At 30.9% G+C, this 14,111-nt stretch overlaps 2 protein-coding genes across 2 annotated transcripts; one reads left to right on the top strand and one right to left on the bottom strand.

The window, feature by feature from the left end:
- Window positions 1–33: 33 nt before the first annotated feature.
- Window positions 34–4,602, bottom strand: GTE6 (general transcription factor group E6). The gene is made up of 9 exons (XM_012979472.2): window positions 4,500–4,602; window positions 3,683–3,810; window positions 3,219–3,434; window positions 2,015–2,092; window positions 1,402–1,626; window positions 1,174–1,272; window positions 1,004–1,062; window positions 681–831; window positions 34–552 (listed from the first exon to the last, which is right to left on the bottom strand). The coding sequence occupies exons 2-9, from the start codon at window positions 3,806–3,808 to the stop codon at window positions 337–339; spliced, it is 1,170 nt and encodes a 389-aa protein (XP_012834926.1). The 5' UTR covers window positions 3,809–3,810; window positions 4,500–4,602; the 3' UTR covers window positions 34–336.
- Window positions 4,603–6,497: 1,895 nt separating this feature from the next.
- On the top strand, window positions 6,498–8,615 carry LOC148770308 (uncharacterized). The gene is made up of 2 exons (XM_088820001.1): window positions 6,498–6,729; window positions 7,732–8,615. The coding sequence occupies exons 1-2, from the start codon at window positions 6,672–6,674 to the stop codon at window positions 8,376–8,378; spliced, it is 705 nt and encodes a 234-aa protein (XP_088676127.1). The 5' UTR covers window positions 6,498–6,671; the 3' UTR covers window positions 8,379–8,615.
- The last annotated feature ends 5,496 nt before the right edge of the window (window positions 8,616–14,111 follow it).

Below are 14,111 nucleotides of genomic sequence, written 5' to 3'. Positions count from 1 at the left end.
TAAATAAAATAATCATAAATGTAAACTCCCATATTGAAATGAATTTTGTTCTATCTCACTTCTCAAATTCACTGATAGTCTTGATTCTTGATTAATATTACAAATTCATCAACTCTAGCTAAAATATTCAAAAACTGAACTCAGTGATTGATCTATTGAATTCTAAAAATTAAAAATTCAATTTACAACAATCAAAATCTATTAAAAGAGAAAAAGAAAAAAAGATGAATAAAATCGGCCACATAATCCATCTCACACGTCAAAGTGCCGTATATAAATGGTCAAAAAACGACCAGTAAAAATTACGACGTTTAACCAAAATAACACTTTTTATCCTCAAGTGCGAATAGGCTTCTTCTTCCGTCTTTTCGCGGTCTTAGCAAGAGCATCACATATCTCTCGTTTACGTTTCGAGACGATGTTATTATCGTCTATGTTAGTAGCATCTTCACAAGTTATGTTGTTTTTGTCTTCTTCCTTGCTCGAATTCTTACACCCACCCTTTAACACATCCTTCACGAAAAACTTCAACCTCCACAATGTCGATTCACTCTGCTCAGAAAAAAAACAAAACAGACATGTCATCGTTTCACGCATAAAAACATACACATCCATGTTTGTGTGTGTGTACCTTTACAAGGTGATAATAACGGTAGATTTGACTTAAAGATAAGATTTACCTGAGCGTTTATGTCGAGCTCAACTTCTTCAGCTGTAGCTTCGAAGGTCGGATTATTTTGAGCTACTATCTCCAGAGCTTTATTAAGATCTTCAGGACATAGTTTGGAGAGAGCAACACCTAGCTTTCTTTTCTCCGATGTAGATATTCGCCTGTAGCAAAATTGTGTTCATTTCAGCATTGAAAACAAGAACATGAATAATAACACTGACATTTTTTTACTCGTTTTTTTTTTCTTTTTTTTTTTCGAGCAAACTTCACTTTAAGTTACTGAATGCAAGTACACTGGAATTATCAAGTCGACTGGACTAACATCTAACTAACCTGCACTTTTGAACCACCGTTTCTCTGAGCTCTTCTATATGCATATCAATGTCATAAAGCTGAAACAGATTTCGAACAAATAATCAATTCATTGATAAGCACGAGTAATGCTAAATGCTCAAGATAGTTTCTTCATAATGTCTCTACCAAAATTAGAAATTCTCTCAGACCTCATTATTTAAATCCCGGGCCAATTTCGCATGAGCTGCCTCCTGAGCAAGCTGAATGTTTATTTGTGCTTCGGCTTCCTCCTTTTCTCGTCTTTCTTCCTGTAAATACAGATGCAGCAAACGATGGAGATATTCAAATATTCAACGTCTCAGTTGCTTTTTGGAGGGATTACATGGTAGGGAGATATATAGTAGCAGCGAAGCCGCAACTTAGTGTAAGTAATTTACCTCTTCGGTAACTTTCGGCAAAATCTGCAGCCACTTCTCTTCGAATTTTTCCAGTAATGTTTTCGCCATAACATGAACATCACTCTTTTCGTCATTGTACTTCATTGCATTTTTAAAAACCAACCGTACGTCAGAACATATCTCGCGGACATGCTTGTATCCGGTACCATCCTTGCCTTCCATTTGGTTTTTTATTGTACTGAAGTCCATTGGCCTGTCAATAATCTGACATACATCATTTGGGACTAATCAATCCGAGTTTATAATAAAATCTTTTGAGGCATCACGTTCTAAAATATTTACTGTAAAACTGAGATGCACTTTTTTTTCAAGTGTCAATAATCAGATGTAAGAGCTACTTCCAAACGAATATACAATTTACGCCACAAAATCGTGTGGCCACAATTTATGCCATAAATTCATGTATGGTCAGCACACGAAATGCTCAATTTTACACCTGGATAGTCAATTTTAGCTTTCTTGTTTAGCAGCGAAGGGAGAAGGATGAGTATTTATCTAATCATATGCATTAATTTTCACGTGTAGGTTGGCAACTCGACATGCAAAAAGTAGAAAAGGGATGAAAATACAGGAAAGAAGCAAGAGACTATACCTTATAGTAGTCTTGCAACCCAAGTCCTTGAACATCTACTGGCTGCATAAAGGGCCACGCCCACTTGTGCTGTGTCATCTAAAAACTAGAAACGACGTATGATAATTCATTTGATAATTGAAGTTATAATACTTCTATTAAATAGTTTATTCCTTTCCATACTAAATACAAATACAAATAAGTTAAAAGTAAACACAACTTCCTCAGATTGCTATGCACGTCAATAGATGATAAATTGGGTATTAGTTAGAACTAACATTGATTAGTAGTACTGAAGTCCGTTTCACCACAAAAAAATGAAATAAACTTGAAAGGTCCTTCCCCTTGGGGGATACCAAATATCTTTCATTGATATTCAAGAACTCTGACGAAAATAACCACAATGCACAATCTTAATTTGATTTGTCATTTTTGCAGATTAGTGAAGAGATCCAAAAAGAAACGTTCGTCTACATATCTTTGATATCCATCCAAGATTGCAGATTAGTGAAGACAAAATGTCAAAAAATGGGGAAAGCCTATTCCTCTTCCCCCATCACTAAACATCCAGAAATATTTTGGCATTGAGCGTATGAAGCATTACTCCTATAAGACTTTTATTTTAATGGTGTCAAAAAATGCGTGCTTTTTGCAATAGGCTTATATGAAGAAATCTAAGGGTGGTGAGCTTATGCTGGAGGTCATAGTAGAATTAGCTTAAAGTAATCACCCTCAGATTCTACAAGCTAGCACCTTCATAATCTCGAACCTACATTGGTATATTATGGACAACATGCATTAGCTTAACTGGCATTTCTTTGTAAACTGTCCTCACAAAATTAATTAAGGATACAATAAGTCTTCTCGTGGCAACTGTCCTAATTGGAGGTAGATTACCAAGGCAGTCATACACGTTACAGGGATCTTTCTAGAAGCAACAAAGTGCCATAACGAGAGATTGCCTTATCGAAAAATTGACTGGCAAACAATTGCGAGCAATGACACATATACCCTACGTGGAGTTTGGTCCAGCAAGAATGAGCCAGACAGTGATAAACTCAAAAGAATTTTTTAGGAGCACGTGCACTAGGAAATGCATAAAAAGATCTAGCAGGTTGCACGCAACGCAATTTTCAGGCTACAAACTTTTACCCATGAGGAGGTGGTTAAGTAAAAGTATGTCAAACAGTTAAAAATATTTACGTAGCTAAATCAAGAGACTTGCCTGACGAAATATACTCCCAAAGTTGCGGATAAGCTCTTGCATTCTCTTAGCAGCAGCAGCCTCTCTACGAGAAGCATCCTGATGCAGCTTTTTCATGCTGGGAACATGTTTCTCTTTTTCTTTATCCTTTGTAGTTAAAGCATTGCTAGAAGTGTTGGATTCGTTTAGTTTTGTATTCGAGTAAAATTGTTCAACTTCATTCACTCTTTGCTCGAGCTGCAAGCCAGAAAAGAACTCACAGTAAGCAAATAATTACACGATGATACCAGTGGAATAATAAATACTAAGGCTGCGGCACTGCCTGTAAAAGCAATCTAATTAATGCATATGATTAAAACCCAACACAAGAGAGATCGAAATCAAATGTAAAAAGAGATACTTATCAGGGAATTTAAGATAATCGATCATTAAAGATGCATTAATCATGTTAATTTTAGACCGTTCAGAAATGAGAAAATGCTTACATTGTCAACCTTCGCAAACAGCTCATCAACCTTAGTCTTATAGTCATCCACTTGAGCAGCATCACCGTCCATCGCCCTTTGTATCATACTTGTAATATCCTCGTTTGGCACATCCACCAAATCCATCTAACATTGAACCAAGACAAAATGAATTCCATATCAATTACTGTGTTTACGGGCCTTATTCCGTTAAATTGATTACAACTATGCGAGCCCTAGCACCAGTCAAAAAATTGAAAAAACTACAGCAACTAAAAGAGTAACGAAAACTTATTTTTCTCTCTTTGATTTTCATTCAGCTTTTCTTCATCTGCATCTCATTTCATTTAAAATTAACTTATTGAATACCCTAAACCGTGTAAATTATATCCGTAAAACAAAATCTAGTCACTCTGATCCAACAAGGTAGTAATTCTCCCACATAATTGAGAGCATCATAAACAATAAAAGACGACTCCTTTCGGATCGAAAAAAAAATCAAAATTGGCATTTAACATTTTTTTAACAGAAATTGGAATCAACACCGATCAATCTACACGATATTTCAATTCGATTGATACATTAACTGTTTGTTCACTTTTCCTCTATGCTGAATGACATTGGCCTTGATTTGAACTTCAAAATTAAAATTCAGCATTTTTTTACACCCTGGATTTATTTCAGATGCTTCCAGATTCTGGTAAAATTACAGTTTTCAGAAGGAAAAGAAAAAGCATAGTATAACAGATGAACACACACACACACACACACATACATACACACATAATTACTTACATATATAGAGAGAGAGAGATAGAGAGAGAAAGAGATGCGCACCTTTTCCGGCGTGGAATTGTTGGTGTCGGCCGGAATTGACAAGTAAAGGAAGGCAGGGTGAATTTGCGGCAATCTAGTTAATACTTCTGATATAACCTAAATTCCTGGTTAACGGCAAATTTAACTCTTATAACGGCTTCTTTGCCGGTATAATTTTCATTTTGATCCCTATAGTCTCTCTAATTGCAAGTTTGCCCCAGTTATATTTTCTTTCCTCGATTTCATCCTTTGGAAAACTTGTGAATGTCTTTTTTTTCTCAATTAAAGTACTTTTAAGTAAATGAAAATAAATATTACTATTATCATTGATATTTTTATTTAAATAAGTGATATTATTATTATTATCTATGGATATTTGCTCCGTTTATAACTCTTTATAGAAATCGTTAGGGTTTGGAAAATTTTAATAAATGAGTATCCGAATCCATCCATTTTGGATCCGGGTAACATTGTAGGTCAAAAGAATGAATTACTATAATTAAAAATATATCTTTAAAGATTGAAGAAATAAGAGAATAATGAACCGAGAAACGGATTACAACGATCTATTCAAAAAAAGTAATATATTTATTTATGAATTTTACTATATAGTTTTAATTCAAGGAGTCCAATGGGGTTCTTAAGTTATTATTTATCTCTAATATAGCTTATACAAATTGGTTTATGTTTAAAAAATAATAAATTTATACAAAAATTAGGGCCTTTTTCCTTTTTTTCTTTTTGTTGGTGGGGGTTTAATTTATTACAATAGAAGCTCGATTAATTAATTACTTCGTTTAAATAATAATTTCTCTCAATTCTTAGTTAGTGTAAACGTACTAAATAATTAGTTCGATCATTCAATATTTCGATAAAATAAATAGAATGTTGCTATTCACAACTCTATTAATTTATAAATGTTTAACTGTAATTTTTTAAAATATGGATACGCTATTTGAAAATAATAATACTCTATAAATCCTCCATAGAAAGAAAGAAAAAAAGATAAGGTAGAAAATATTATTTAGGCAAAGTTTGAGGGCCTCACGAGAATTAGAATCTGAAAATTTAGGGCAAATTACGGCCACCCCCTAAGCTATGGTCAAATTACGAAAACCCCCCTTCTGTTTGGGTAATTACAGCCACCCCTCAACTATGTATTTATCTTACGAAAAGACCCCTCTAGAAGTAAATTTAGGGATGTTAATTTGGTAAAACCGGACCAAAATTTCGGTACGCCAACATTTCATACCGTTTACCAAACAAAATATACGATTTGGTTCGATAAATAACCGAATTACATAAATTTTACGTAAAAATATTTAAAAGGAGGGGGTGGCTGTAATTACCCAAACAAGAGGGTTTTTTTCGTAATTTGACCATACATCAGGGGGTGGCCGTAATTTGCCCGAAAATTTATAATAACTAAAAATCCATATATAGAACTACTGAAATGATTTGTGCAGGCCAAAATTAAACATTCAGGCACATTTTTTACCATTTTTCAAAAAACAAAAAGTAAAAAAACTCAAAACTCTCTCAACCTTTCGATTTTCTTTCGCAAAGCCCGTGCAAATCGTCAACAGATCGGAGGTAATTTTTACGTTTTTACGATCCTCTTGTTATGTAGATTACGAATCCGGAAAAAAAAAACGAAAAAAATCACACGTTGGCCTGCTCGTGTGAATTTACACGAGCACATCCACTGTGCTCGTGTAAATCCACACGAGCAGGCATTTTTATTATTTGTTTTTTTTTTTAATTGCTCGTGTAAAAACACACGAGCGGTTGCAAAGTGCTCGTGTGAAATCACACGAGCACTTTGCAACCGCTCGTGTGTTTTTACACGAGCAGATTATTTTATTTATTTATTTATTTATTTATTTTTGATTTATAAGATGCTCGTGCAAAAACATGCGAGCATTTCAACAGTGCTCGTGTGAAATCAGATGAGCACTGTTGAAATGCTCGCATGATTTTGCACGAGCACAACAATTTAATTTTTTTTTGTTTTTTTTTATTGGGTAGGAATAGTACAAAAGGTAAATAGTTATGGTAAAAAAGTAAAAAATCATGGTAAAAAAGTGTCTGAATGTTTAATTTGGCCTGCGTGTATCATTACCCGTAGAACTAAAACCCTTGAGCAGAGAGGACTTGGGTTTTTCTACCGGAAAGTGAAAGCAGACGAGCAAAAATGGCGAGAGCTACCCTTCTTCATCTTCTCCGATCCCAATCCACAAGCTTCCGTTCAGGTTCTTCTTCATTTTCATGAATCTTCAATTTGTTACTTCTTCTTTTTTCTTCATACTGTTGTATACTTTGATCCATGTTTCAATTTTATGAATCTCGCGCGTGTGTTTGTGTGTGTGTGTGTGTGTGTGTGTGTGTGCGTGTGGGCATCGCGCTCCTTTTTCTCCCCCAATTTATCTCTAGGGTTCAATATTTTAATTTGCGAGGAAATTAAAAATTGTTGAAAAAAGCACTATGAATTGAATATTTGTGTAAATCAAATCCTCCACGCATAAATCAATGGAAGGAGAATTTGATTTGATATTAATCTTATCTGGATTATGTTGAGGACTTGTGTTTTTCTTGATCAAGTAAATTTCACAGGATTAAGTGTTGTGATATTCGAGTTTTCGGTAACCCTAGAAACTATAAATGTATTTCTAATTTATTGCGGCCCTTTGTCATTCCCCAACCGATTATTGTCGGATAGAAGTTAGTTTGGTTGGCTGAATTTTCATTTATCCTGTAAAGTCGACATTTCTGCCGTTCTTGCTATTTGGTGATTCGCTGATGTGTGTGCCTCGTTTGTCCATGGCTAAGGTTGAAGGTTGATCTTTGTTCTGATTTTTGTCGATCCTAACTGGATACTAGCAAACAGCTCGTAAAAGATATGTCAAGCAAACAGCAAAAATGCATTGCTGAAATGGTTGTTTATATCCATTTTTTCCCCTTAAAGCTCATGCTAATGCTAACAGTAATCCGTGATTATAAAAAGATAATTATAGTTGTGTGTTGTGGTTGACAATTGTGATGCAGAGTTTAGCCTAATCCGGTTTTTTTTTTTTTTTTTGTTGGTTCTAAAATCTAAATATATCATAACCTCGGTTCATTGAACCCTTTATCCGACTCCCTTGTGATGCAGCTTCGTATTTTTCCTTAATTAAGTTAATCGTACAAGTATATTGCGTATTTGACTTTGCACTAATTGAATTCTTTTGTGATCCATAATTTTTTCGTTCCATCAGGTGATCCCCTTGCTAAGGTTGGTCCGTTTGCCCATTTACTAACTACCAAGACAAATACCAGCTCCCCCGCGCATTTCCCTCCTGCCCATACACGATTTTTATCTCAATCTGCAGCAGCTGAAGAAGAAGAAAGCAAGATTAGTATCGGACCTCGAAAGGGGGCAAAAGAGGGAAATGACGAAAAAGACCCTGGAGTTGTATACCACGGTCCAATATCAAGTACAGTCAAGAAAGTCAAGCTCCTCTCGCTCTCCACCTGCTGCCTCTCCGTTTCGCTGGGCCCCGTCATCACTTTCATGACATCACCGGACATGAACGTAATTCTAAAGGGGGCAGTGGCGTCCACCGTAATTTTCTTGAGCGCTTCCACCACCGGAGCTCTTCACTGGTTTGTCAGCCCTTACGTACACAAGCTGAGGTGGCAGCCTGGCTCGGACAGCTTTGAGGTGGAAATGATGTCATGGATGGCCACGCATGTGACAAAGACGATCAAATTTGCTGATATAAGAGATCCAGAGACGAATAGGCCCTTTGTTTCGTTTAAGGCTGACGGTAAGTTTTACTTTGTTGATGCCGATCACTGTCATAACAAGGCATTGTTGGCGAAGCTGACACCTCAGAAACAATCTGTTATCAAGAACTTGTGATTTTTTTTTTTTTTTTTCGGGTATGAAATAAATTATTCCAGGCATTGTTAAGCTTACATAACTCTTTGAAATATGTATTTGGTACTTATGGAAACAATGTATTTTGTTTGCGATATCGAGCCGATATTGATCGGATTTACAGAAATGTATTACTCTGTAGAAAAATCTTGGTTCATGTTAAAGATGTAAGAACTTTTTGTTGGCTTGGCTTTTGTCATTCATTATTTTCTTCAATTATTCGAATTTTCTTTCTTTTTTTTTTCTCCCATTTTGTACCTATTATTGAAATCCTTCTAGAAAGAATTAATTCATTATATGTACTCAATAATGTTTGTCCTTTTAAAAGCGTTACAAATAATTGGCTCTTTATTTGGATTAGCTTTTGATTTATTATGATGAATTTGAAGTTCTACCTAGTTATTTTATAAGAAAAGAAAAAAATATCTCATATCTTTCGAATTTCTTATATTTTTTATATAAATGAAATACAAAATTATCAATGATGCACGGAAACTTCAGTACATACGTATTTCTATGTTTCGGAAATCGAAATTTCATGACACCTGTTAGAAACATTTTGCGATCGTTTCCATAAATGTTTAAAAGTTTCATGGACGTTTCTGGTAATACTAAAAAATCCAAAACTCGTTTTAAGTAAAGACACATAATTGCCCTTGCTTAAAAAAATCTTAAATCTCATGTTTTTTTCTCTACTTCTAGTGGTATTTTAATTTTTTTTAGATGCTAATTTCATACTAAAATACATTCAGAATTTCATATGCCTTGTATGTCATTTATCGAATGATAAAATGGATTGAAACATGTAAATTAAATAATTTGTAGGTACAAATATGTAATTGATGATAAGTATATATACAAGTTAACATCATAATATATTTTTAAAATTTATGGATGTATTAATATATTTTTAATATTTACACGTTTCCCAACATTCATATATCCATTTTTTTGGTACATGAAGCTCCCTTTTTCGCCGGGTCCGCATTCCTGTATCCGTGCTACATAGCTGAAGAAGCATTATTTCTCAAATTATAAGTACTTTGTAATGCATATTCCATTAGAAATGTAAATGGATTGAGTCGATTGTTTGAAGTTTGTTTGAATTATTGTAAAACTTTAAAGATGTTTTGAGATTGGCAATCGAGTCAAACGGGTTTTGATTGGAACCGAATCAAACTCGAGCAACTTGATTTTTTTAAATGTTTTATCATTTATCTTTTTTGTCAAACTTAACTTGAGCTTAACCTACCCTTTAATAATCAGTTTCGAACCGAGTGTAGATCTTAGATTTAATTTTCAATTCAAAATGTATTTTAGGGATTAATTAAAAATTAAAAGAAAAAAGAGTGAAACAACTTGAGAGGAGGTGCACTAACATTACTCCTTTAATTGTCGGATATTTCCATAACACTGATAATGCAAATCGATTTTTAAAATTCATCAATAAATTTAATTAACAAGAGACCAATTCATTGAACATTATTTTGGTTTTAATCTAATTGTTGGATTCCATGTTTGATCTTTGTTGGGAAATTTTGAACTTTCAAATATATAAAAACAAAAAATGGAGTAATAATTGACAAGAAGATTTCTTTAGAAAACAATATCATCCAATCATGAAACCGTGTAACAAAGTGAAGTTCGTACGGGTACAGCTCAACTAATTTCGGAGGTAGTAAGTTGGCGTAAGGTGATCAGTACTGGCAGCTGCAGTATGGAAATTTTAACTTCGATGACGATTTATTCCTAGTGGGCGCCAGCTCCAGATCCGTAAAATTAGCACGATTTACATTCCTCGATAAAAAAAAAATCGTCGGACTAGAGATTTCGTCTTCTGGTACAAGTCTACTAAAGCAAGAAACACAAAATTGGATATAGAGACAAAGTAAAGCTTCAAACACGGAATAAGGTCAAATTGGAAATGTTGGGCAACCCACATTATCATTATTTGTCTTTATTCTTTATTAAGTCCAACTAATTGAAAAGTATGACTTAGTAATATTATTTGGTTAATAAAATTTAAATTGATTTATAATTACAGTAAAATATGAAATTCATAATTAAAATTCGTAGTTATCCTCAGCATAATTATAAAAATATATATATATATATCTCTAAAATATGAGTTACTATGATTTAATATGTTCAATTTTGAAAGTTAATGGAAATATTATTAAAAATTGATCATTTTGGGAATTAAATGGCATATATTAAATAAATTACCTTTAAAATTTGGGACATTCACAAATCTCTATATATTTTAATTAAAAATAACCTAATGACTAATGAGTGAAATATTACAACTATTATTCTACTTTATTTTCATATTTTATAATTCATAAAAAAATAAAAATAAAAATACAAATTTAGATATTTTTTTTCTCCCATATAAATAGATAAAACAAATCAATAATTTAAATTGAAATAAAATTATAAAAACATCCGAACTTTCAATTACTTTTTTTAATTCTCAATTAGGAAATCCATTTTATAACGCCATTTAAAATAAAAACATTTCAATATTATATTAAAAAAAAAATCGACCAACCATCATTAGGAGAATGAATACATAGCGTTTACTATTAGGGTAAATTGTGTAGGATTCAAATCTTGTAATTCCTAACTTCTCCATTTGTAATAGGATTTGATTATTTCATTTATTTTTTTATTTTTTATTTTTTATTTTTTATTTTTTAAATTAAATAAATAATAAAATGAAATGGGGCCCATTAATAAGCTAACCCCAATTTTAACGGTTCAAGAGCGGCAGTTGGGGTACATTTCTACAAGTACAAATGTCTTGTCTACAACGACATGTAGACAACTTCTTTCTTTCTTTTTTATTTATTTATTTATTTATTTATTTATTTATTATATAGTATATAAAAATAAATAAAATCTTAGTTTTTATAATTTAACTTCAATTGACTGTTTAATTTACTTAATAAATTGTTAAGTACAATGTTTATTGAATCAACCTCACTACTAAGTAGACATGTACACCACTCTTCAACAAATATTAATCCTAATTTTCAATATTAACACACTGACTGAAAAATAGGAATATTTATGGAATTTGAAATATATTTCAGAATAAATAATAAAGAGTTAAATTAAATACATAAAAAAATAATTGGAAGAAAAATGTAGATGTAGGTGCAAAGATTGTAATCAATCAAATTCAACAGTTTGGAGTGTGTATCTTGTAAAAATCCATTATTTATTTCTATATTGTTAATGATTGTTATGTGTTTATGTTTGGTGGAAAACAAAATGGATTTTAATCATTTTATACATTATCCATGGGTCACATAATTAATAATGAAATGTTTTTTTCCGTATGGATATAGCTTAACTGATTGCGAAGTGGTAAGTGTAAGGTTCTAGGATCGAGTACTGATAGTTAGGTCAATATTAGGGGTGGAAATCAGACCGAATTGATCGGAAATGGTTTTTTTCGAATAATTTTTAAAAATTGGAAGTAAAAAATGGGTTCCAATTTCTGTTCCAAAAAATTCGGAATGCAAAAATTCATTTCGATTTCGAAATGCTTCGTAATCGGCGGAATTTCGAAAATTTTGGAAATTACATTAGTTTATAATATTTTGTTCCAAATTCGGATATAATGAAAATTTTAACAATTTTTTTTCTATATTTTTGAAAAAATTGCATGAAAATGCAAGTCCAAAAGATAATTCGACAAAACACAATAAATAAAAACACATGTCGGAACAACAAATTGAAAAGTATATTTTCTTATAAGGAAAAAAAATACAACATAAAGTTTGCGATACCGATTAATCTTTTCTATGGTTTTAATTTGCTTGGGCCTTCGATATTTATATTTTTCATATAAAATATAACATAAGTTATATTATCGAATTACAAAATATATCATAAAATTATCTATATATAATATAAAAAGAGGATCTATGCTCTATATGATTGACATGTGGCAAATGATGATGTCATTTGTCAAAATTGCTTAGTTGGAGTTCAATTGATTAGGTGGATTCTTCAATTGATTAGGTGGCATTTTTATTTATGGATGTTTTTTAGTTCTTTCCTATTTTACATTTACACAATCATTTAATAATTACCACATGTATATATATTATTTCCAAAGTTAATATTTTATAAATTCGAAATAAAAAAATCTTATTTATATTATTAGTATTTCAAAATATTTTTATTGGTAGTCTTTTTAAAAAAAATCACTACACTCAATTTTTTTACGAATATTCAAATAATTTTCAGAAAAAAAAAATATTTTTTTAATATTCAAATATTTAAATAAGGGAATACCGTTTTTTTTTATTTTCAATATTCTGGAATATTCGAATATCATATAAATATTTCATGCATTTAATATCATATAAATTTGAAAAATATTATTTTTTTAATAGTTTAAGTTTTCGAAATATATTTTCCACCTATATTTTTTTAAAATTCAGAAAACTCAATCTTTAATGTATAAATATTCAATTTTTTTATATCATGTATATATTTTTGATTTTTTTAATATTATGTATATATTTTCAAATTTTTTTATATTATGTATATATTTTTGATTTTTTTTATATTATGTTTATGTTTCCGTAATTTTTGTATTTTTTTAGTATTAATTCTTTGAAATATATTATATTTATAGGATTTCACAAACTAATTCGAAATATCATGTTTTTAGGTAATTGCTTGATTTTTTTTCTTTTTAAATCTGATAGTATATATATTATGCTTTAAATATATTGAATTGTAACTAATTTCTAAGAAAAGATAAATCTTCAAATATTAATTTTGGCCAACATATCATAATTTTATTATTTGATTTGATAAATGTAAAGGATTTAATATGGGATAATAATATATTGATTTTATTTCCCATTTTGAGAATAAAATATTTACATGACACAATATTGTACCATAATTATTCAAATTTGCTTATTGATTTCCGGAAAAAAATGATTTCTTAATAATTAATTGATTTGTGCCTTAATTATGTATTATTTACCTATTTAGCAAACTAAAGACAAGTATAAAATCATTTTTACCCCACACTCATCACTTTCATCCAATTTCGTTCCAGAAAACTACAAATGTTCCATAAAATTTCATTTTTTCTGTTAATTTTTCGCATGCTTTATATTTATGCGTTTTTATTATTAATTATGTCGTATTCATACAATAATTATTTATAATTTTATTTACATATAAGATTGTATATCTAACATTTTATTTTGTTTGTTTATTATTGTAGATATAGTCGGCAAAGGTTTGTTTTTCGTACTGATTGATTATTTTATGTTAAGATTTAACTCCATAATAATATATCATTACATTAAATAATTGTCTTATTTGAAATTGCAAGGAAAAACTCAAGACTCGGTGACATCAAATAATTGTCTTTTTTGGATTGTGCCAAGAGAGCCGGTGAGTGGAGTTTGATTGGTCTACCAATTGTTCATACGAATTTATATATATATATATATATATATATATATATATATATATATATATATATCTACAACGAGTACTGCCGCAATACAAGATTCGTTGTGTATCATTTTCTTCTATGGTGCAGAATGAACATTTTTTCCACTATCTTTAAGATTGTTAATACTATATGATTTGATTGCATTTAGTTGCTTATTTTAATTTCTTTAATGTTGATTTTCATTTTTTTTCAAATATCTAAAATTTTGTTTTGGTTAT

This window comes from Erythranthe guttata, chromosome 6 (genome assembly GCF_056151865.1).
Source record: "Erythranthe guttata isolate IM_541 chromosome 6, IM_541, whole genome shotgun sequence".
In the NCBI taxonomy this organism is placed as follows: domain Eukaryota; kingdom Viridiplantae; phylum Streptophyta; class Magnoliopsida; order Lamiales; family Phrymaceae; genus Erythranthe; species Erythranthe guttata.
The sequence above is the reverse complement of the archived record's forward strand: the minus strand, read 5'-3'. Positions and strand labels throughout refer to the sequence as shown.

Bases quoted from the DNA above. Each gene is read 5' to 3' on its own strand.
- GTE6 (XM_012979472.2), bottom strand. From the start codon at position 3,808: ATGGATTTGGTGGATGTGCCAAACGAGGATATTACAAGTATGATACAA. The intron at 2,093-3,218 runs GCAAGTCTCTTG...TCTAGTTTTTAG, and splicing joins TTGGGAGTATATTTCGTCAG to ATGACACAGCACAAGTGGGC. The intron at 553-680 runs GTAAATCTTATC...TTTTCTGAGCAG, and splicing joins AGCTCGACATAAACGCTCAG to AGTGAATCGACATTGTGGAG.
- LOC148770308 (XM_088820001.1), top strand. From the start codon at position 6,672: ATGGCGAGAGCTACCCTTCTTCATCTTCTCCGATCCCAATCCACAAGC. The intron at 6,730-7,731 runs GTTCTTCTTCAT...TCGTTCCATCAG, and splicing joins ATCCACAAGCTTCCGTTCAG to GTGATCCCCTTGCTAAGGTT.